At 41.7% G+C, this 25,888-nt stretch overlaps 1 protein-coding gene across 1 annotated transcript in view; it reads right to left on the bottom strand.

The window, feature by feature from the left end:
• The window catches only part of LOC124794747 (exosome RNA helicase MTR4), a 99,680-nt gene that overhangs the window by 7,838 nt on the left and 65,954 nt on the right, over positions 1-25,888 (bottom strand). The window contains exons 11-15 of the mRNA XM_047258355.1: positions 20,412-20,729; positions 20,013-20,201; positions 16,189-16,352; positions 11,468-11,630; positions 7,708-7,870 (exon numbers count right to left, since the gene is read on the bottom strand). Of these exons, the coding sequence (XP_047114311.1) occupies positions 7,708-7,870; positions 11,468-11,630; positions 16,189-16,352; positions 20,013-20,201; positions 20,412-20,729 (997 nt within the window). The remainder of the gene's footprint in view (positions 1-7,707; positions 7,871-11,467; positions 11,631-16,188; positions 16,353-20,012; positions 20,202-20,411; positions 20,730-25,888) is intronic.

Raw genomic sequence — 25,888 nt, 5'->3', positions numbered from 1 at the left:
AATTAGAAAATAGGGTCAAAATTTCCCCCATAAATAAGCTACAACACAATATGTGTAGAAAAGTCATGAAGAAACAATAGGAGTTTCTTTTGTGTAGTCAAAACAATTTTGTATCTTCATTTTCTTTGTTATTCACTTGAAGATTTTCAAAATAAAAGAGTGATATGTTGGTGGTAACCATTTTTTCTGTACTAGATGTGATCCATTACATTTTTTTGCTAACTCTGGGGTGGCACGGACTGCCCCTCTACCTTTTTAATAAAATATTTGAGAAGTCTGCATTCACTTGATGTTTGACAATCGCTGTCATGAGGCAGACATGTTTGAAGTTAATGTATTGGCCATCTTCACAGTTTCCGTTTGTTGCATTTAGATTCGTTTTCAATTGTTATGATGTAAAGCCAAACAGTGACTTAACAACCTTAAAGGCATTTATGGATACATATTAGATTAGATTTGTATACTACCAACATTAAATGATTCCTCGAAATTTTAAACAAATTCTGTGTGTAAAACTTTGAGGTTAGACCAGTGGTAATATAATGCCAAGTCACACTTAAGGTATCTTCATCATCAAATGATTTGCATCACTGTCATCAATGAACAAATCATTGTCTTCATTAACCTTCTCATCAAGCATCCATCTCTTTACTCACTACAAGATTTTGATGTCAGTACCATATTGATACTGTGGTATGACACTGTTTTCCAGCAGTTGCAATAGAACTACTTATTACAAACATACAGTTTAGATTAAACCAATACTGACAGTATGGTTAGACTAATTCTTACCAACTTGAGGGTTGGCACCTCCTTCCGCCGACCCTATTAATTCGGTGTTATGTATCACGTAAGCCATTATGCTTTCTTCACCTCTGAATATATTTTTCTCTCTTATTAATCTGCATACAACTTCAACTACATTTCCTTTTGGCAGTGAAATGTCTTTCGTTACATAACTTCTCTCACAGATGCTCAAAAAACACCATATCTTATGGACTTAAGAGACATCTTTTTCTTTGAAAAACTGCTTCCAAAATTCAGGTGTGTCTTATACTCAAAACTAAAATAAAAACGTCCAGTGTCTGATTTAAAAATCCCACTGTGGTGTCACCGCCAGACACCACACTTGCTAGGTGGTAGTTTAAATCGGCCGCGGTCCATGTAGTACATGTCGGACCCGCGTGTCGCCACTGTGATCGCAGACCTAGCGCCACCACCAAGGCAGGTCTCGTGATACGAGAGTGGACTCGACCCCAGTTGTACGAGAACCAAGCTACCGCCCAGTTGTACGCGAACCTAGCTATCGCCCAGTTGTACGAAGCCTTTCTCTCTCATTAGCCGAGAGACAGAATAGCCATCAGCAAAGTTAATGGCTACGAACTAGCAAGGAGCCATTTGTATCAGTGCCTATAGCTTACGAGTATTCAAGAGAGATGTATTCCAAGGATAAATAAAAGTTAAGTAAAAAGCATCTACATACTTTTCTTCTTATTCATTCATAAGTTTTTATGTTCCAGACTTCACGACCGTATGCTTATTGCTGTGCGTGCACTATCGGCCACAGCGTTAGTCTAGCGTGCCTTTCTTTTGGCTACTACCGTGTGGCGTAACAGTCTTGTTACGTCACTACAGATTGGCGACGAGTAAAAACTTATTTCTGATTGCTTACATTTCATTGTGTCATGGCTTCGCCACATTCTCCAGATGTACTGTCCGAATTTTATCGCTTGCAGAATCAGCAGACGCAGGCGTTACTGGATGCCCTTGGACAGCTCGTCCAGGGTCAACGTGCGCTGCACACCGAGGCGGCCGCCGCCGCTTCTTCGCTACCGCTGCCACTGAACGCTGTTGCACCTCCCTTTCGTCCATACGTGGCAGCCGATGAGACCTGGCAAGAGTGGTCTCGTCAGTTCGCCTTTCACATGGCTGCCTACAGAATTCAAGGTAATGAGCGGCAGCCGTTTTTGCTTTCTTGTGTCGGTGTGTCCACATACCGTGTGATAGTGAAATTGTTTCCCCGACGAGACGTAGCAACTCTGTCCTACGAGGAAATTTTGTCTGCATTAGATGCCTATTTCAAAGAAACAGTTAATGTGGTTGCAAAACGGTATACGTTCTTTCGTACAAAACGTACGGCCGGTCAAACTAATAGGGAGTGGGTAGCAACATTGCAAGGACTTACTAGGGACTGTGCCTTTGAATGTGACTGTGGTCTTTCTTATTCAGATACAATGGTGCGTGATGCAATTGCACAGAACGTTTCTGATGTTCGCATACGGGAGCAAATTTTGAAACTAGTTAATCCCTCCCTTCAACAAGTGATAGACATATTGGATAGACAGGACACACTGGACTGTGCTCAGGAATCTTTTGAAACTTCGCCAGCCGTGTGTAACATTAACCGGCCCGCTGGACGCGCTCCGCGGCCCGGTAACCGGGCCTCGCGCACGGACGCACAGCGACCGCCGCGTGCTAAGCCAGGTGTGCCGCGCCAGCCCACAAATGTAGTGAAATCATGCCCGCGGTGTGCTACTAGACATTCGCGTGAACATTGCCCGTCACGCCAAGCTATTTGCTTTTTCTGCAATAAGAAAGGACATGTTCAAAGTGTTTGCCAGAAAAAGCTCAGATCAGACAATCACGATCATTCCAGGCCCTTTGCTTCGCGCCGGAATCGAACCAAAGACACTCAGGCTCGTGGACCTTCGCCTATGGACGTTCATGTCGTTAATTCCACGTCGTCCAGTGCCACTTTCTCTCACAGTGACAGTGATCGTCCCACAAAAACTGTGCGTCGACGTCGCCGGAAATCACGTCAATTAGCAAGTGATTCTGTACCAGTGTCTGTTCCAATTGCACAAAACAGTCGCTCTTGTCGTCAGCAGAACAATAAACTTTTTGTGGACTTAGACTTTGAAGGCAAAGTGATACCATTCCAGCTCGATACCGGAGCTGCAGTTTCATTGCTCAATCACGACACGTACAAACAACTGGGCAAACCTCCGTTGCGTTCCGCAAATGTTAAGCTAACTACATATTCCGGACAGAAAATTCCTGTGTTAGGACAGTGCAGCCTTCTTGCAACATACAAGGGACAAACAAAACTTGTGTCATTTTACGTTCTTCGTTCTTCTTCTGCAGTGAACTTATTTGGTCTAGATTTATTTAAGTTGTTTAACATGTCTATTGTAAATCAGGTCCTATCAGTGAATCAAACTGTGCCTACAGACAGTGTTTCTCGGCTGTGTGACGAATTTGCAGACATTTTTGCACCGGGCTTAGGTTGCGCTAAAAACTATGAAGCACATTTAGAACTGAAGGTAAACGCGCAACCGAAATTTTTCAGGGCGCGCAATGTTCCCCACGCATTGCGTGATGAGGTCGCAAGAACGTTACACGATCTCGAATCACAGGGTGTAATTGAACGTGTGCAAGCTTCTCTCTGGGCCTCACCCTTAGTCATTTTGCCAAAACCTTCCGGAAAATTGAGACTTTGCGTGGACTTCAAGGCCACAGTGAATCCACAGCTAGTGACTGCTACTTTTCCTTTGCCCCGCCCGGAAGATCTTTTTGCTAAACTGTGCCCGGGAAAATATTTTTCAAAATTGGACCTAGCCGATGCGTACTTGCAAATACCGGTGGACGACGCATCCCAGCGCGTATTGGTGGTTAACACGCATCTTGGATTGTACCGCTTCAAAAGACTGCCATTCGGGTGTGCATCCGCCCCTGCCTTGTTTCAGCAATATTTACAAACTATTTGTGCGTCGGTCCCTACTGCAGCAAACTATCTGGACGATATAGTGATCTCCGGACAGACAGAAGAAGATCATCTTGCGAATTTACGAACATTATTTCAGGTCTTGCGGCAGAATGGTCTTCGCTTGAGGAAGGACAAATGTGTGTTTTTTGCTCGTGACTTACCATACCTGGGACATGTCATTAATGCCCAAGGCATACATCCGAGTCCAGAGCACCTCCGTGCCATACAAGACTTGCCGTCCCCTAAAAATCTGAAACAGCTACAGAGTGTGTTGGGTAAAATTAATTATTACCATAAATATGTGCGCAATGCCTCTTCCATTTCAGCTCCGCTTCATCGCTTACGCCGTAAAGGTGTTCCGTTCGTCTGGACGACGGAATGTGAACGCGCCTTTCGCCAGTTGAAATCGGCGTTGCTTTCTAATACTTGCCTTACGCCTTTCGATCCCCAGAAACCCCTTTTGTTAATGGTAGATGCATCGGATTTCGGGATCGGTGCTGTGCTTGCGCACAAAGTTGGCTCCCATGATCGCCCTATTGCCTTTGCGTCCAAATTGCTATCGTCTGCGCAAAGAAATTATTCACAGATAGAGAAAGAAGCTTTGGCTCTCGTGTTTGGTGTTACTAAGTTCCATGATTTCGTGTATGGTCGTCACTTTACCATCATCACAGACCACAAACCTTTGACATCGCTTTTTCATCCGACCAAGCCTGTACCTCCACGTACAGCGCAGAAATTCATTCGCTGGTCTATTTTCCTCTCGCAGTACCGCTACGATATCTTGTATCGGTCCACTGCTAAGCACGGAAACGCCGATGCGTTGTCCCGTTTGCCTGTTGCTGAGGATAAAGCATTCGATTCTTCCGAACTTGCTTGCATGTTCATTGATTCGGAAACCGATGTAGTGGTCGAATCGTTTCCGATTGATTTTCGTCGTGTCGCTACAGCCACAGCTGCTGACCCTGTCCTTGCTACTGTTTTACGTTTTGTTGCTACGCAATGGCCTTTGTCAAAGTCTCGGATCGAGGATCCGTTGGTTCGCCGATTTTTTGCTCACAAGGAGAGACTTTTTGTTCGACGTGGTGTTTTGTTGTTGCGTTCTGATAATGATCAGTCCAGAGTCGTGGTCCCACGTGCGTTACAGTCCTCTGTTTTACGGCTTCTTCACCAAGGACATTGGGGTATAGTGCGAACGAAACAACTTGCTCGTCAGCACTGTACTTGGTTCGGAATCGATGCTGCGATTACGAATATGTGTTCTTCGTGCCCGGCGTGTGCCGAACAACAGTCCGCACCGCCGCGGAAAGTCTTTGCGTGGCCAAAAGCCACTTCCCCTTGGCAACGCTTGCACATTGATTTTGCTGGTCCATTCTGGAATGCTCGATGGTTGGTTCTGGTCGACGCCTTCAGTAATTTTCCTTTTGTTGTCCGGATGTCTTCCACGACGTCCTCCGCCACCATCCAAGCGTTGTCTGCTATCTTTTGCATTGAAGGTCTTCCGCAGACTATTGTTTCCGACAATGGCCCACAATTCATGTCCGCAGAATTTCAGTCATTCTGCCAGGCCAATGGTATTCAACATCTGACATCCGCGCCGTTTTCGCCTCAGTCCAACGGTGCCGCTGAACGATTGGTCCGGACTTTCAAGTCACAGATGTTAAAGTTGAAAGAGTCGCATTCTCGGGAGGACGCATTGTTGCTCTTTTTGTCTTCGTATCGCTCTCAGCCCCGAGATGGGCGCTCGCCGGCTGAGTTGCTCCACGGTCGTCCTCATCGCACCTTGATGTCTTTGCTGCATCCGCCGCATCAGGTTCCTGTGCAGCGGCAGACTCCTGCTTTTGCTCTAGGCGACGTTGTATTTTATCGCAACTATCGCGGTTCACGGCGTTGGCTCGCAGGGCGCATTCTTCGCTGCCTCGGCCGCGCGATGTATTTGGTTTTGGGGGCCTCTGGTGAGGTGCGTCGGCATCTCAATCAGCTGCGCCTCTGTCGTCGCTCGGGTTCTGCCGCTCCCCGTCTGCTTTCAGCGACGGTGCCGTCCGGTCAGCGCCCTGGGGACCCATCTACTGGCTCGCCTCATCCCCAGGTGTTACCGACGATGCCTTCCATTTTGCCCCATGGCGACGCGCCGCCGCCGCCGCAGCAGCAGCAGCAGCAGCAGCAGCCGCCGCCGCCGCCGACCGCATTCGACGCTTCGTTGCCGCCGCCAGGCGCCTCCCAGGGTCACGCGCCGCCGATCGCTTCCCGTGACCAGCTGTCCGCCGCCATGGAACTCCCGCCCGCTCCGGACCACGTGACGTCATCGCGCGTCGGCTACCCCGACGCAATGGAGGTCGACACTTCGGCCCCTCATGTTTCTTTACGGCCGCATACACCGCATGTTGACGTGCACCCTGGACTAGTTTTGCAGGCGTTTCCTAGCTCCCCTCGGACCGGATGGCCGGGTGCGGGTGGCACAGCCTCGCCTGTTGTTAGGCTCCCCACCTCATCGCATACGTCAACATGTGGTCCTCCCCACGGCGGGCGGAAGCCTTATCTCACGACCGTTCGCCGATTTGCGGGGGAGGAATGTGGTGTCACCGCCAGACACCACACTTGCTAGGTGGTAGTTTAAATCGGCCGCGGTCCATGTAGTACATGTCGGACCCGCGTGTCGCCACTGTGATCGCAGACCTAGCGCCACCACCAAGGCAGGTCTCGTGATACGAGAGTGGACTCGACCCCAGTTGTACGAGAACCAAGCTACCGCCCAGTTGTACGCGAACCTAGCTATCGCCCAGTTGTACGAAGCCTTTCTCTCTCATTAGCCGAGAGACAGAATAGCCATCAGCAAAGTTAATGGCTACGAACTAGCAAGGAGCCATTTGTATCAGTGCCTATAGCTTACGAGTATTCAAGAGAGATGTATTCCAAGGATAAATAAAAGTTAAGTAAAAAGCATCTACATACTTTTCTTCTTATTCATTCATAAGTTTTTATGTTCCAGACTTCACGACCGTATGCTTATTGCTGTGCGTGCACTATCGGCCACAGCGTTAGTCTAGCGTGCCTTTCTTTTGGCTACTACCGTGTGGCGTAACAGTCTTGTTACGTCACTACACCCACCAGTCTTAAAAATGCCATAAATTCGATGCCACAGGAAACCCATCTCTACCTGGCAACTTTGGATTCAACAGACAGCAGCAGTGCTCCGATGCAACAAACATGAGTTGTGGAGATTCACAAGCTTGCTAACACTGCCTCCCTCCCGCTCCACTACCACAATGGAACAAATGGATGAAACTCAACAGCAATTCATGCCGAAGGGAGCTTTAAGATGACTTACAATCAAACAACTGTGTCAGTAAATAAAACAGCCATGGTCTAAAGTAAGAGAAGACATTATTGATAAATCTTTCAAGAAGTGTGTCATAAGTAATGCTCTCACTGTCAATGGAAACCATCTTACATATGAAGAGGATGATGATGATGATGATGATGATTCAGATGATTATTTTCAGGGATTTTAAAGCTCAGTTTGGTTTTATACAGTAAGAATTTTTTTAAGTCTGGTGTTGCAATCTAATAATAAAGATTTTTTTACCTGTTTAAAAATTAAGGTGTGTCTTATAGTTCACAGTGTCTTATAGTCCATAAAATATAGTACTTTTATTAGTTGGGTCTAACATTCCTTCCTGCTGCCACTAGCAGTAATTAATCACATTGAGTTTTAATTCTCATATGAAGTTAATAGTAAACTTTAAGTTGTCCCAAAATGTCAGGCTTGGTTTTAAAGCTGAGACCCATGGACACCAGTGAAGTAGCACAGCATGCACTGAATTTTGCTAATCTATTGTAACGCAACAGAAGTGACACATCTTTGAATATATTGTTTATGTTAGATTCAAAGGTATGTTACCTGACCTTCCAATGTACAACTGCAATCAAGTTTTTCAACTTACCTTCAAATATGTCTGTCATTTTACAGAGCTGCAAAAATGTAGCTCCCTTGCACCATGCATACAGAACATCCATAAGGAACGGTTTAAATTGATCTACATAATTATCTTCATTTACATCTAATTTTGCTTCTGCGCTGACTCTTGCTATCCTCCGTGCCAGATCCTATGGGGGAAAAAAAAGAAAGGAGAGAGAAAGAAGCCGGTTGCACAAAACATTAGTTTTGTAAACAGATACTAATGGCAACATTAAACCACTTTACAGAACTTAAAAAGGCCATTTCATAAAGCACATGCATTTCCTCATAATCACGTCTTGCATGTGTTGAAGCTATGTATGTCCTAAGGTAGGTATTACAACAAAGTTACTTACATGGATAAAGGAATGTGGCCAGATGACATCAGAAGTGGTTTCATGGGCCTCAACAAACACTTTACAGAAGTTCAAACAATGGAAAACACAGGATGGAGTAAGGACATATTTGCCATTTATTGGAGTCCAGACTGGCATAACAAAGAGACTGCTAAACAAATAAGCTTCTGGCCAAAAGGTATTCTTCTGGGTTAGACAAACAACATACACACACATTCAATGCAAAAACAAATCATGCATGCTCATACCCACACCCATGCGTGCGCACACACACACACACACACACACACACACACACACACACTACCAAAGTCTCCGGCTGCCTATGCCAGGCTGCAAGTAACAGTGTACGGTGGGGGTAAGGAGGGGGGGCATACCATGCAATTTGAAAGCCTTGCCTCTCCTTAAAACTCTCTGTGATAGATGTGCTCAAATCTTGGATTAGGAAAGACAACTGATTTCAAAGCTCAGTCATTACTAAAGTGACAGTTCCCGTACATCCAATGCTTCTGACTCTAAAAAAGAGCTGGATAAACTAACATGGAGACATTTTAATGCCTATTACCCTCAGTCAAACCGAGCAAGGCGGCACAGTGTTTAGCACACTGGACTCACATTCAGGATGACAATGGTTCAAATACCCGTCCAAGACCTTAAGATTTAGGCTTTGCATAATTTCCCTAAGGGCACTTTCACTTGACAACACACATCTCTCGCATGCCTTTGGTAGTAGGAACTGATGAATTCCCAAGGTATCAGTGCCGTCCTTTACAGCAGATACTGCTACGCCAGTGACTGCCATGTCACATTTGCTTTCAAGACCTGATCCACATCTCATCTAAGTTATTCCTGAATAGAGCAGGAGGCCCTCACTATCATTTGTGCAGTTCAGAAATTTAAGTTATTGTTTTATGGACAGAAGTGTAATGTTTTTGCTGCTCATCATCCATTGCTCACTACCTTTGGCCCTATGCATCACTTTCCACATTTGACTACCCAATCACTTCCAGGGCTGGGCACTGTACTTGTACAACTTCCATTATTCTATCCACTATCGAGCAGCAAGATTACACACTAATTTGTTTGTGCCCCGATTCCCTATGGGAACTGACCCAGACTTAAGCCATAATGAACCAATTCAACCTTTCCTTGGTCACCACAGACAACAACCCGATATTAAGCCACCTCGCTCACTTTGTACAACAAAAGTTGCTGCACATACCTCCTGGATCCAAATTTCATCCCTAGTAGCCATGATGGCATCAATAACACTTAAACCAAGGGGTTCTGTTGGGGGTCTCAGATGAAGACCACTGCTGCATCCTGATTCCTCCCTTCCTTCAGCCACAAGTGCTTTGCTTCCTACACAACATCCACTGAGGCATGTCCCTAATGAAAACTGTGACCCAACAACACATATTTTGGACAAATTTTGACTCAGAGATTGCCGACCTGGTCCATGAATGTTCCACTTCTCAGGCTCATAATGCTGCACCTTCCCAATGATGCTCTCCCTTCCCAGACACTACGAACCTGTGGGAGCATCTTCACTTAAATTTTGCCATTTTTGGGCTCCATGTGACTTATTGTGATCAATAGCATATCTCACTTCCCTTTAGTGTTTCACATGTCTCAGGTCACTACTGCTGCAATTATTGCAGCATTGGTAAAAATCTTTGCTCTTGAAAGCACACAACCCACCTTGGTTTCTAATTAAGGGACAGCATTTACCTCCCATGACCAAGAATTGTTTTAGCATCCATAATGAGATTCAACCCTAGCACTGTGCCTTTTTGCTATGTCTCACACAGCCATATGGACACTTTATCACACCTTCCAAAACCCAGCTCTGTGAGGTAATGATGTCTAACACTGCTGCTAATGCTGTCTGTAGTTTTCTAACACTTAGAGGACCATTTTGATCAAGAGACACAGCTCGGTGGAGTGGCTCCACGACAGACTTTGTCACACCCTCTTGGATATATTGCGCCTACTGTCAGCAAATGTCATTGCCAAGGCCTCTCCCTTATGTGTGGACCCATTTCTCCAGGTTTCACCCACCAGAACACACAGCACAATCTCTGTCTGCCACAGGTCTAAAAAGTATACTTGACTGTCACTGCTTGGCGGATACAGTGACACCACCAATTGCCGCTATGCAAACTGAACTAGTCACTCAACATTATTACAGGCCAATAGTGATATTACCCTCCTCTGTCACTTTTATTTCGAGTTTCCAACACAAGATACTCCAATCCCATATCTATATCCAACACAAGATACTCTAATCCCATATCTATCACCACAGTGTAGGTTTTTATGTCATTATTTTATGTCCTTTCTAATCACTTTACTGAAAAAGGTGTTTTCCAACAACAACACAAATCAGCCATAGACATGTGAAATTTTACATTCAAGTTCCATTCACTACAAATTTAATCTACTCCACCTGTTATAAATTAGTTATCGCAGTCGATTGCTACAGCAGTATCTCAATATTGTACCACCAGATGTTTATAGCAACTAGCTATGCAGGAATCAATTCATTTGAAGTATCAATTATTTTGCTTGTTTTGAGATTTGTCTCCAAAGAAATTATCGATCGGATCTTATCAGAACCATCCACACTCACTGGAAAATTAATTACTGAAATAAAAGTGTATGATAGAATGTATTCCTAGAGCATTTCTCCTCTCACAAGCCTTCAGAAAATTTACAATGAAATAATTAGAAATCATGAACAGCTGCTTTCTGCCTAACAGCTTGCGTAACAAGAAATCGTGGTGTCTAACAAACTGCTCAAAAGTTTCATAGTGGGGATCTGTACATATTGAAAATTAAAATTTACTTATTATGAATCTCTCTCTCTCTCTCTCTCTCTCTCTCTCTCTCTCTCTCTCTCTCTCTCTCTCTCTCTCCCCCCCTTTCTCCCCCCCCCCCCTTTCTCCCCCCCCCCTCCCCTCTCCATTTGTAGCACTCCAATATTTGAAACCAATCAGCGGTGTCACATTTCACTACTGAAACACACTTGTCTGTATCACAATTCGTGGTGGGTTTTCTACTGGAGGTTTATTTAGCACATCAACTCACTGGGTGCAAATGAAACAGTTATCACGGAGAGGTTCATCTGGACAACACAGTAGTTTATCCAACTCTGATACAGAGGAGTTGGTATGCACTTATCTTCCTTTGGCCCAAGAACTGACTCACTCGGCTTAATACAGAATCCAAAGCCTACAAAAGCTTGAGATTTTTCACAAAGACACAGTATTTACAAAGGTGAAAAGGCAATCATTACAACACAACAACAAGGAGTAAATCTTTCAGTCATCTAACCACATAATTTACTGAGAAGTATACAACAAAATGTTATAGGAATTATATTGATACCTGCATTTGTCTCAAGGGACCAGCTAACTCTTCTGACCTCTTTGGCATTTCCGAACTCTTCTCATCACACACAAAACAACTCAAAAGTGCAACAGACTGCGGTACTGAAAGGTCATTGAACATGCCATTGAATATCATTTCTGTCATAAGCAGTTCATCACCACTGAAAATGTAAAATAGATGGTTTAGAATGCCAATGAAATAGCAAGAACCAAATGATATTGTGTAAAGACTGAATTTCTAACTAAATAAAAAGAGTTAACAGCAAAAGATGAAAATGTAACTGTCTTATCATAAGTTTTGACAAAGGATGTATTGCCTCTCACTGCAAATAGTAAATTCCAGAGAAGATTTCTTAGCCACTGCTAGACATGTTTCAGTTGTTCATTACAACTTTTTTTTAAATCCTACAATAGTGATACTACGAGGGGTATTCAATAAGTAATGCAAGGCTTTTTACTCAGCAAATTTTAACTCAGCAAATTTTCACTGAAAAATGCAGAATTTGTTGTGGGACATAGTGAAGTTCCGATAGATGGTGGTGCTATATGTTCCCTTAAAATGGCATCTGTAATGGAGGTGCATTCCAAGCAGAGGGCTGTAATTGAGTTTCTTTAGGCAGAAAACCAGAGCATCACAGATATTCATAGGCACTTGCAGAATATCTATGGAGACCTGCCAGTGAACAAAAGCATGGAAAGTCGTTGGGCGCGAGGTGTCTGTTTTCAACGCAACATCGCACAAACCTGTCCGATCTCCTGCCTGCAGGCCGGCCACATACAGTTGTAACTCCTGCAATGCTGGAATATGTGGCCACACTCATTCAAAGTGATAGACAGATCGCAATCAAACACCTCAGTGCACAGCTGGGTGTTCCTGTTAGCACTGCATACACACTCATCCACCAGTTGGAGTACTCAAAGTGTGTGCCCAATGAGTTCCTCGTCGCCTAACAGAAGACCATAAAGAACAACAGAGGACCATCTATGCGGAATTGCTTGCACATTACAGGGCTGATCATGATAATCTTTTGACAAACATCATCACAGGTGATGAAACATGGGTTCATCGCTTTGAACTGGTAACAAAACGGCAATCCATGGAGTGCCATCACAGAACATCTCCTACAAAGAAAAAGTTCAAGGCTCCACCCTCAGCCAGTAAAGTCATGCCAATGGTCTTCTGGGACTCTTTTAAGAGTTTGATGTCCTCCATCTAGGTTTAACAAATATCTCTTAAGTGCATTGTGATATCCTCAGGAAATTGAAGGAATGACTTCACACCTTAGAGCTGCTCACAAAACGTCACTGGACTGCTCTTCTTTATCCTCCTCACAGCCCAATCTTGTGCCTTCTGACTCAAGTCTGTTTGGCCCAATGAAGGATGCACTCCACTGGAAGCAGAACATGGATGACAGTGAGGTTATTGATGCAGCAAAACACTGGCTGCGACCAGGGAGTGGTACTATGTAAGGCAGCACAAGCCCATCGCACTGAAGGGAGACCGTGTTGAGAAACAGGGCTGTGTAGCCAAAAAAGTGGGGAATATTATGGTGCATTGAAATCCTGAATAAAACCAACCGCCTTTCAGAAAAAAAAAAGTGTTGCATTACTTACTGAAAACCCCTTTTACAACACTAGTCAAGGAAGTCCATAGCCAAGAGCTCAAAAATGCTTTAGAAGCTCAAAATTTCCAAAAGCTTCATTACTGCGTTATCCTGTGATCCATAAGACTGAAATTGTTGCGGATCCCTACCGGAAGAGTTGTTAAGGATTAAAGTCACACTGATAAAAAGGACGTAAGTTCGAATAGGAGATATTTAATGTGTTTCCAAAGGAGCCGGTCCAGCATTTGCTTTAAATCATTTATGGAGACCACAGAAAAGCTAAACCTGAATAACCAGATGGGGATTTAAATCCTCCAGTTTCAAAATTTGAATCCTGTGTCTCACCACTGTGTCACATGGCTCAGTAGAGGAATACCGCAGACTAGGTTCATCGAGAGCAATACATACTTCACAAGTCCTTAAAATCAAGGCTGCTGACCTACATATAAATGTGGTAAGGCGATGATCAGTGATATCCCGTGCACCGAAAGTATCTCTATGTAGCCCATGTTAATCGGTAATGTGAGACTGTTGTCATAGGTGAACTGAAGTGCCACAGTTTATAAACATAGTGATAAAATGGGTACTGATGAATCCTTTTCAGCAATGAAAGGCTTTTTAGTCCCAGATAACTTTTAACCTCATAACGACATGTCATATATTTCAAGTTTGAGACAGTATGTCCATACAGGTTTTAAGCTAACCATGATTTGGTAAAATTACTGGAAGGACTGGACAAAAATGTTGACAGCATTTCATTCTGTAGTAACAGCTTTAGCATGAAGTTCATCTACTCTACATTAAACGTTCAACAAATGTATTGAACAGCATATTCACTAGTAATTGTCCTTCTGGTGCATTTGGATTTAAACTGACTTTACAAAAATAGTGGTCTATGCTTTAAGAAATTATTTGCAAGATGAGGTATTGTCCGTCTGACACACAATCTTTTGAAGAGAGACCTGGAACTCCTAACTTCACTCTTAAATGATCCAAACAATAAGTTATTAAAAAGACTTGACTAGGTGTGCAAATGATAGTGATTTGCATCAAAAGAAAATTAATTTCAGAAAACTGTAAAATTACAGACACAACGGTTGAGCAATACTTGCCTTCAATAGGTGATATTCCAAGTATTGTTGACAGATACATTTACAAGTAGGAAAAAAAGTAAAAAATAGGTTTATTTTATCTTTATCTTTCCCCCTCTCTTTTTGGTTTCTGCATTTTCCACTTTCCTCCTAGTTCTTTACTGCACCTTCATTCCATCTCTTCTTTCTTCCTCTTATTTCAATCAATCATTACTTCTCTCTCTACCCCATCACCTCTGGACTAATGCTGGAAAAATGCTTACATATGTACTAAGCCTGACCTATTTTCTCCAACGCCTCCCTCTTCAGCTTCATCTTCCCTTGACCTCACAGCATATGGAGTCTCTCTCAAACCTGTGGCTGGACTAAATTGCTCCTCCTTTTCAACTTCCCTCAACTTATCAGTCTTCTCTCTCCTAAGTTTTATCTGCAGTACATGGAATTTCATTTAATAATGGAATGTACTGATTAATCATTTTGTCTCCTAGTAATAGGCAGTAATTTCAAACAGAGATGCAGAATTTTAGTGTATTACACATCCACGTAAATGCCATTACTAGAATGTTACAATACATATCAAAATACTCCCTTTATCAGAAAAGTTCCAGGACACTTTTCTTATTTCTGGGTAAGCCATACTAAATAAGAAAAAAAGTTCTTTTATGTTACCTGGTATGTGTGCATCCTTGAAATGACGTTGGCCATGTTTTTGGGCAAACTCACTTGGTGGGATAGCAGTGCTTAGAAACACACTGTTTGGGTTCTTGCCACATTAGTTATGGTGACACAACGGATGCTGACTGCAAGCAAAGAGCAAATATTAACTTCTGCGTAAAGTTTGGGAAAACCCCTAGTGAAACATGGATAATGGTTAAGCAAGTATTTGGAGGTGAAGCACTATCAGGAAGTCGTGCTTTCGAGTGACTCAAAAGTTTTCCTGAAGGCAGAGATTCAGTGTAAGACAATCCCAGACCTGGTCGCCCATCTACAGCACATACCGGTGCAAATTTAGAGCTTATAAGGCAGTTATTGCAAGAAGACAGTCATGTAACTGTACGTGCACTATCAGAAGAACTAAATTTGAATCGAGATGTGTGTAATAAGATTTTACGCGAAGTTTTAGAGAAATGGGAAATTAATGGAAAACTTGTCCCTCGCATACTAACAGATAAACAGAACAAGGAAAGACAAAGAATTTCTGCTGAGCTACTGGATAGAGCCAGACTGATCTGGCATTTCTGTCAAAGGTTATAGCTGGTGTGAAAGTTGGTGCTACCAGTATGACCCTCACACAAAGTGTCAAAATGGTGAATGGTGGAGTCCTGGATCACCAGTCTCAAGAAAAGTCAAATGACACCTTTCGAGACCAAGTTCATTTTGATTGGCTCACCATGAGTATGTTCCTCCAGGTCAAACAGTGAACCAAACTACTTACATCTAAGTCTTGAAATGTTTGCAATACACTATTTGACATCGCCACTCTGATTTGTGGCACTCTCACGGCTAGTTCTTACTGCATGGCAATGCTAGACTCCATACTGCTTTAACTGTTACTGAGTACCTGGTCAGATATTCTGTTTGTTATTACCATCCTACATCCGCCATATTCACCCGACCTCTCACCCTATGGTTTTTTCTTGTTTCCGTGAGTGAAAAGGCGACAGAGAGAAAAGCTTTAAACATTTAGCAGACATCCAACGGGCATGATAAATGAGCTTCCCTGCATCACAGTTGAAAATTTCCCTGTTTGCTTCCAAGACCTCCAGAAATGCTGGCAACTGTGTGTAGATAGCCAAGAGGATTACTTTGATAGGAACTAGGATTATCACATGTTAAATGCAATCTTCTATTTTTTTTTTTTTTAATCCTTTCCTGGAACTTTTCTGACAAAGGGAATAGCCTGCCATCATGTCATCTGACAGAGAACTTCATGTGGCTCTGTATGGAGAGACAGCATATCAAACAAAATTGCTAACACCACTCCCAATCTATTGTCCTGGTATTCACTTCTTAGGAATTCTTACCTGCTCAGTTCACATGCAACTCTTCCCTTCATTTCAATTACATCAGCAGCTGTACAATAGCCTAACCTTCTTAAAACTCTTTTCCTACACTTAAGTTCATCCATCTGCAGTAATGATTTTGCTTGCTTCAATTCTTGTTTAACAGCCTTCAGCTCCTCAGCGACCTGGGAATACAAATTACTTTTAGATACAAAGCAATTTCAATTGGTGCACGACAATACTAGCTTTCTCTTTTAAGACAGTTAATTATTTTCCTGATTTCATCATTGCATATACTGCACTGCTTTTTCTTTAGAACTGACTGTATTGAATCTCTCAGTCATATTTAGAAAATGATTATTAAAGGGGTTTGCCGTATGCTTGGTGTCGTGGACAATTTGGTCATTATCTTTAATCCCCGATACGCTTTTCTCCTCTATTCTCCACTCTGTTAAGATTTTATTTTTAGAATTACAAATATTTTTCATGACTTTAAAGCTTTTAGATTTTTTTATTCCTCTTCTCACTCAAACAATACCTATAAAATGAAAGAAGTTGTACATCTGTGTTTATCCTTATCTTTTTATAATATTATTAAATAAACAACACCGCATGAATGACTTATGAGATTCTGCAGACTTGCATATCTGACTCAGCACACTTGTTGTTACCGCACATGCATCAAATTTTCAATTCTTTATAGTGAAAATTAAGCTGAAATACTAATTACCATAAGAGGACCAAATTTGGTAGCACTAATATAAAGGACATGGGAAGAGAAATAATGCAGAATCAATTCAACTGAAACAATTTTAATGTGCTGCTATGGTACACCATAGAATTACATGCCTGTACCATTATTGCTACAAAATGGGCTGAATATGGTGCTCATCAGTGTCCAGAAGAGCCCAAAAGTGCAGGATTGCATTCTGCACAGCAGAACAAAGCATGTCATTAGGTATGCTGGCTACCTCTCTCGATAAGCTACGCTTCAGATCAGCACGTGTGAATGTTCCCCTTGCAAACCCTGTCCTTCAGGTAGCCCCACAAGCAGAAATCACAGGGCATGCGACTTAGGTGATCATCCGGCCAAGCATTTGGAAACGGCTGATTGATAATTTGATTGTTTCCAAATGTGTTTTGGAGAAGCAGGTGCACTTCACAAGTGATGTGCGGTTGAGTTCAAAGCATCTCTCTCCTGTAGGGCAGGTATGACATGCTGGCGAAGCATACCGCAGTAAGGCAGACTAGTCACACTGCAAGTCTTTGGTCCTTAAGTGCCAACCTGTTCAAAAAAAAGAATGGGCCAATGATGGACATAGCCATGAAGCCACACCATACAGCGACACATTCACCATACAGAGAAACTTTATGCATAGTGACTGGAGGTGGAGATCCCCACGCTCGGCAATTCTGTGTGGTCACCTCACCCGTCAGAGAAAAATGAGCTTCATCTGTCCATAGGATGGTCCCCTCATCAACTTCAATCCTTGCGAAAAAGTGGAGAGGGAAGTCAACATGTCGTCGTGCATCCTGTGGTGCAAGCTGCTGTACAATATGGATCTTGTACAGATACCATTTGAGAATGGTTCGAAGCACCTTCCGTACAGTGGACCACAGGATGTTAACTGTTATGACACAGCACACACACTGCCTGATGGTCAGGAATTTCACACAGCATTGTCTGCTATAGCAACAGGGATTTCATCCACAATGTGCGGTGCAACCGGTCATCGGCCTCTTCCCAGAGCGACGCCCAGTTCTCCAGTTGATTCAAAATTCTTCATCATGCTTCGCACAGCAGGTGGAGAAAGAGGATCCTTCTGTAATCCTTTCAGCCAGTGATATTCTCAAAGTACACCTGCAGCATTACTGTTGTGATAATAGAGCTTCACCAATAGTGCCCTGCTCCTTTTGTCCAAGCTCATGTTGACACGTCAACAAGTGCACTGAACCGGTCAGGTGTGTGAGATTATGAAGCACAATGACCGATCACAGCACCCGGTGTGGCCATGGTTGGAACTGGTCAGTGGCACTGTGTTGCATAGAAATTATGCAACCCATACTCTGGACATTAATGTTACCAAGTTTGGTACTAGTACGGTAACTAGTTTCCATGTTATAATGTGTTAGACAGGGAAAGTTTAATTACAACCACCCAGTAATGTGTGAAAGGAGAGTGCAGAATAGTGAATGAACTTCATTATGCTAAACTTCCTTAAAATGTTAGAAATAAAAATTATGACATTGAAAACCAGATCATATTTAGCTGTATACATATCTAAAATTAACAAAATGTCAACAAATAGTAAGTTACAACCAAGAAAAGATTATTGCAGTAAAATCAAATACATACACTGTGAGATAATTTAAATAATAAGTAACAAAATAAGACCAGAGGGATTCCTTTTTTAATTTTAGAAAGAGGGGGGTGGAGAGAGTTGGGGGTAGTGGCGTGCAGGGGGAGAAAAGAAAATGTGTACATTAGAAAAAAACACAATGTATCTGAGAAACTGTGAGCATCAAAACTTCAAGAAGTACACTAACATCAGAACAGAGAAGAAACAGAGTACTACCAGCATTAACAGATGAAGATCATGACATATCCAACAACCATATGGAAGATCAAGCGACTTCCGCAACATTAATGAAATTGGGGCTCTAAAACCATCATCAAAATTTCTATTTTTTAATTGCACTCGTTCATTCAAAATGGATCTATCATTGTGAGAAAAATGTTAAAAATTTCTCATTCTTATAACAGGTCAAGCCTTATGGGGGTGAAATTTTACCGATGCCTTTCGACTATATTTTAACATACCTCTGCTACAACATGTAACCTACTAAGTTCGAATAATGTTTGTATTTGTAATTAATTATTACAACAAGCTTAGGTTGTGACTATTAATTAAATAAACTTTCTACTTTGCAGTTGATTGGCTGCTTATTATTATTATTATTATTATTATTATTATTATTATTATTCACAGAGATTTCATCCTACAGGTGCTGCTCCAGGCACGTACAATATTTATAATCTTAATTTTTTAATAGGTGATAGTTGAAATTTTCTGACTATCCACTGTAAAGCATTTTAACTACCCTATTTTATACAATCAAGCCAAGACATATACAGAATGTAAATAAGCACAATACATAGAGACTACTTGTGTTTGTCAGGGTATAGTACCACATACTAGTGTGTGTTTCTTCCTACATCTGTTTCAATGATATCCTGATACATATTATAGTCTAATGACAAGTACTCAACATAAAATAATCAAATAGATGACAGATATTAGGCATACTTGATGGTATCAATAAGAAGTATGTACACAGACCTTCCATATAACAAAACTAGCGAAACTACTTCTAATGCACCAACCCTCATGATTTATATTGTTCACAGTACAGAGTGTCTGAAAATAACATGGTGGGCTGTATTATTACTAAGTGCACTGTGAATTTTCAATAGTTGAAACAGCTACACAGACATTAGGCCTAAAACCAAGAAATAATATTTGGTGCAAAAAAATAACACACACACACACACACACACACACACACACACACACACACACACAGAGAGAGAGAGAGAGAGAGAGAGAGAGAGAGAGAGAGAGTGTGTGTGTGTGTGTGTGTGTGTGTGTGTGTGTGTGTGCGCACGCGCGCTTGCGCGCTCGGGGGGGGGGGGGTTATAATAAGAAGTAAGATAAGCAGCAGAAGCAAATTTAATCTGGATACCACTCTTTTCGAAGTAATCAATGGTCAATTGCCTACAACAGGGAATGACACTTTGACAAGACAACAATTCTGAATTATACATATCTCATAAATATTATTACCTGGTACTTCTTCTCATACATAGCATACAGTTCATCTAAATCTGGATCTTCATGCAATGGGTGAGCATACAGCCTTTCCTCAAACGCTGTAATCTTTTTAACAACATCTTCAAAAATGTTATCCTTTATGTGCATGTCTGTAATTGGATTCAAAAGTGGTATGCCTTTTGGAAACCGTCTCTTCACTTCCTATGAGGAAAGTTGAATATGATAAATTAGTCATTGTGAAAGATGAGAATGAAAAAAATAAACAATTTAAAGTAAAAACTTGCTCTTCATCACTTTTAATTCTTCGATTGGAACTATATTCCTTATACTGAACTGTAATTTATCATAAAATGGATGCTTTACATAAAAAACCTTTCAAGTGGAATTAAAACACTGACATAAAACATGTACCTGGATTGTTTTCAGAACAGATTTCCTATTATCTGGGGGTCGTAAATCTTTTGGATAATACAAACGGAGAGAACTTATTTTTGATATCAATGTGTGCAGAACTGGAACAACTTCAACCTCTCCAGCCTCTCCTTCTGGGCACGGCTTGGGCTGGCCTGAGGCTGCTCCACCAGTCCCTTCAGCTACATGAAGCAAAACATCCACAACTATGGTGGGTGCATTCATAGGATTGCCCTTCTTCTTTCCTGGAGTTGCCTCACCTTCCTTCTTGAAATTAATAATAATACCCCATTCAAATTCCTCATCTTCGTTTTTTACCTAAAATTAAAATACTGTGTTCAGATGACATTTTATTTTGTAAGAGTATAAAGTATTTGTATCCATTCTCAGGAACATCAATAGTTTATTACTACAAAATGTAAGTTCATTTGATTTACTAACAAAATTTGCAAAATATGATAAAAATCCTGAAGTCAAAGAGAAAACGAAAAACATAATAATCTTGAGATGATTTTTGTTTATGAAGGCTCATATGTTATCCAGAGCTCACCATTTGCAGCATCGTCGACAGGACCGACTGCGCCCCTTTGGTACAGAGCCAAGTGGAGGGTCTGAATCAGAGGCTCAGACAGTTCTGTGACAGTGTAGGCTGCAGATTCCTCGACTTGCACCATAGGGTGGTGGGGTTCCGCTAAATAGGTTAGGTGTCCTTACACACAGGAGGCGGCTACACTGGCAGCTGGGGCCGTGTGGCGTGGAGTGGACAGTTTTTTAGGTTAGACAGTCTTGGGAAAGATAAAAAAGGGCTCCAGTCTCAAAGAGTACAGGGAAAAGAACCGACGAGAATCGACCAAGCAATAGTCTTTATTCTAGTTGTAAATTATTGTAGCTGTGTTGGAAAAGTACCAGAGCTTCAAGTGCTGATAGAAAGCACTGAAGCTGAAATCATTATAGGAACACAAAGCTGGCTGAATCCGGAAATAAATTCTGCCAAAATTTTTAGAGGCGCAAACCATGTTCAGAAAGGATAGATTAAATAAAGTAGGTGGTGGTATGTGTGTCTGTTGGTAGTAGTTTATCTTGTAGTGAAGTTGAAATAGATAGTTCCTGCGAATTACTATGTGTAGAGGTTATACTCAACAGCCGTACCAAAATAATAATTAGCTCCTTCTACGGAACCCCCAACTCAGATGATATAATAGCGGAATGCTTCAAAGAAAACTTGAATCTCATTACAAATAAGTAACCCACTCATACAGTTATAATTGGTGGAGACTTCAATCTACCCTCGATTTGTTGACAAAAATACACATTCAAAGCCAGTGGTAGACAGAAAACATCTTCCGAAATTGTACTAATTGCTTTCTCTGAGAATTTCTTTGAACAATTATTTCATGAGCCACATGAACTATAAATGGTTGCAAAAAAAACATGCCCTCTTAGCCACAAATAATCCTGATCTAATAGAGAGCGTCATGACGGATACAGGGATTAGTGAACACAAGGTCATTGTAGCGAAGCACAAATTCATATCAACCAAAACCATTAAAAATAAACGCAAAATATATCTATTTAAAACAGAAGATAAAAATTCGCTTGATGCCTTCCGAAGAGAGAGTCTCCTTTCCTTCCAAGGTAATTATGTAAGTGTAGACCAGATACGGCTCAAATTCAAAGATACAGTATTGACAGCAATAGATAGAATCATACCGTATAAGTTAATAAGAGATGGGACTAATCCACCAAGGTACACAAAATACGTCAGAACACTGTTGCAGAAACAACGAAAAAAGCATGCCAAATTTAGAACAACGCAAAATCCCCAAGAGAGCTCGAAATTTAGTGCGGATGTCAATGCGAGATGCTTTTAATAGTTTCCACAATAAAACATTGTCTCAAAATATGGTAGAAACCCCAAAGAGATTCTGGTCGTATGTAATGTACACCAGTGACAAAAAACAGTCAATACCGTCACTGTGTGATAGCGATGGAAATGTTATTGATGATGGTGCCACTAAAGCGGAGTTAATAAATACAGTTTTCCGTAATTCCTTCACGAAAGAAGACGAAGTAAATATCCCAGAATTCGAAACCAGAACAGCTGTTAGCGTGAGTAACATAAAAGTAGGTATCTTAGACGTTGCGAAACAACTCAAATCGCTTAAGAAAGGCAAGTCTTCCGGTCCAGATGGTATACCAATCAGGTTCCTTTGACAGTATGCAGACACATAGTGCCTTTCTTAGCAATCCTATACAACCGCTCACTTGACAAAAGGTCTATTCCTAAGGACTGGAAAGTAGCACAGGTCACACCAATATTCAAGAAAGGAAATAGGAGTAACCCATTGAATTACAGACCCATATCACTGACCTCAATTTGCAGTAGGATTTTGGAGCATATACTGTACTCGAACATTACAAATCACCATGAAGAAAATGACTTATTGATACATAACAAACTCGGATTCAGAAAATATCGTTCTAGTGCAACACAGCTAGCTCTTTATTCCCATGAAGTAATGAGTGCTGTCGACAAGGGATCTCAGATCGATTCCATATTCCTAGATTTCCAGAAGGCTTTTCATACTGTTCCTCACAAGTGACTATTAATCAAATTGTATGCATATGGAGTATCGTCTCAGTTGTGTGACTAGATTCGTGATTTCCTCTCAGAGAGGTCACAGTTCGTAGTGATAGATGGTAAATCATCGAGTGGAACAGAAGTGATATCTGGCATTCCGCAAGTTAGTGTCATAGGTCCTCTGCTGTTCTTGATTTATATAAATGATCTAGGTGCTAATCTGAGCAGCCCCCTCAGATTAGTTGCAGATGATGCTGTAATTTACCATCTAGTAAAATCATCAGATGATCATTTCCAATTACAAAATGATCTAGAGAGAATTTCTGTATGGTGCGAAAAGTGGCAAGTAACACTGAACAAAGAAAAGCACAAGGTCATCCACATGGGTACTAAAAGAAATCTGATAAATTTTGGGTATCGTACAAATCTAAGGGCTGTCAATTCGACTAATTACCTATGAATTACAATTATGAGAAACTTAAATTGAAAAGACCACATAGATAATATTGTGGGGAAGGCAAAACAAAAACTGCACTTTGTTGGCAGAACACTTAGAAGATGCAACAAATCTACTAAAGAGACAGTGTACATTACACTTGTCTGTCTTCTGCCGGAACATTGCTCGCGCAGTATGGTATCCTTACCAGGTAGGATTGATGGAGGACATCGAAAAAGTGCATAGAAGGGCAGCCCGTTTCATGTTATTACGCAATAGGGGTGAGAGTGTCACTGATACGATATGCGAGTTGGGGTGGCAGTCACTGAAACAAAGGCGGTTTTCTTTGTGGTGAGATCTATTTATGAAATTTCAATCACCAACTTTCTCTTCCGAATGTGTAAATATTTTGTTGACACCCACCTATGTACAGAGAAATGATCCTCATAATAAAATAAGAGAAATCAGAGTTCAAACGGAAGATTTAGGTGTTCCTTTTTCCCACTCGCCATTCGAGAGTGCAATGGTAGAGAAGTAGTATGAAAATGGTTCGATGAACCCTCTGCCAGGCACTTAAGTATGAATTGCAGAGTAACCATGTAGATGTAGATGTCACTTTCTACCTTTTACAGAACAGCTAATAATGTTTCAATGTAGTTTGTCATCTGCAATTCTTTTGTTCGTGGTTACAGACTCCATGTCACAAAAACTCTAGGAACTGTACTTTAAACTTACAGGGTACCTTGTTGTTGTTGTTGTTGTTGTTGCTGTTGTGGCCTTCAGACCAGAGACTGATTTGATGCAGGTCTCCATGCTCCTCTATCCTGTGCAAGCTTCTTCATCTCCCAGTACCTACTGCAACCTACATCCCTCTTATGATTTTTACACTCCACGCTGCCCTCCATTACTAAATTGGTGATCCCTCGATGCCTCAGAAAATTGTCCTACCAACCGATCCCTTCTTCTAGTCAAGGCGTGTCACAAATTTCACTTCTCCCTGATTCCACTCAATACCTCCTCATTACTTATGTGATCTACCCATCTAATCTTCAGCATTCTTCTGTAGCACCACATTTTGAAAGCTTCTATTCTCTTCTTGTCCTAACTATTTATCATCCACGTTTCACTTCCATACATGGCCACACTCCATACAAATACCTTCAGAAATGACTTCCTGACACTTAAATCTATACTCGATGTTAACAAATTGCTCTTCAGAAACGCTTTCCTTGCCATTGCCAGTCCACATTTTATATCCTCTCTACTTCGACCATCATCAGTTATTTTGCTCCCCAAATAGCAAAACTCATTTACTATAAGTGTCTCATTTCCTAATCTAATACTCTCAGCATCACCTGATTTAATTCGACTGCATTCCATTATCCTCATTTCGCTTTTGTTGATGTTCATCTTATATCCTCCTTTGAAGACACTGTCTACTCCGTTCAGTTGCTCTTCCAGGTCCTTTGTTGTCTCTGACAGAATTACAATATTTTTATTTCTTCTCTGTGGATTTTAATTCCTACTCTGAATTTTTCTTTTGTTTCCTTCACTGCTTGCTCAATATACAGACAATAACATCGGGGATAGGCTACAACCCTGTCTCACTCCCTCCCCAACCATTGCTTCCCTTTCATGCCCCTCGACTCTTATAGCTGCCATCTGGTTTCTGTACAAATTGTAAATAGCCTTTCACTCGCTGTGTTTTACCCCTGCCACCTTCAGAATTTGAAAGAAAGTATTCCACTCAATGTTGTCAAAAGATTTCTCTAAGTCTACAAATGCTAGATCATCATTTCACGATGTTGCCAACAAAATCCTTCTCCTTGTTTGAATCTCAAAACTTAAAAATACCTGCTGCAATTACAATACAAAATACTGCAGCACATACTAGCATAGATGAACATGGCTTAGCCAAAAAAAAAAAAAAAGGTTATCTGAAATGGCTTCCCTCCTTAGTTTGGTTAACTGGGGTTGTGCCATATTTATTACTCTTTTCTGCACAGCTCTCTGCTGCTCAATGCCTCTTCCATTCAGTGAATAGTTATCTATTCTCATAAATCAATTAGGAGTAAAGGAGACCACACACTGAATAGTGATCAATAGGAACACAACACACACACACACACACACACACACACACACTGTCCCTCTCCTTCGTGTGCACATGCACACACACATGCATGCGCACGCACAGGCAGGTGGACTGTGGTGAGGGGTTGTGTCAGGAGGGATTTTTTTTTTTTTGGGGGGGGGGGGGGGAGGGGGGGAGAAAGAATTGGAAAGCAGAAGGAGAGAGGTTGGGTAGGGGTAGCTGGCAGCTTGGAGGGAGGCAGGATAAGAATGCGAATGGGGGAGACAGCAGATGTACGGGACAGGGAGGCGACACACAGGCACCTTCCAGTTCCAACTCCACTACACCATTCCTCACTAAGAACTACTAATCCTTGGAGGGAAAGA

This window comes from Schistocerca piceifrons, chromosome 4 (assembly GCF_021461385.2).
Source record: "Schistocerca piceifrons isolate TAMUIC-IGC-003096 chromosome 4, iqSchPice1.1, whole genome shotgun sequence".
Classification (NCBI taxonomy): domain Eukaryota; kingdom Metazoa; phylum Arthropoda; class Insecta; order Orthoptera; family Acrididae; genus Schistocerca; species Schistocerca piceifrons.
The sequence above is the reverse complement of the archived record's forward strand: the minus strand, read 5'-3'. Positions and strand labels throughout refer to the sequence as shown.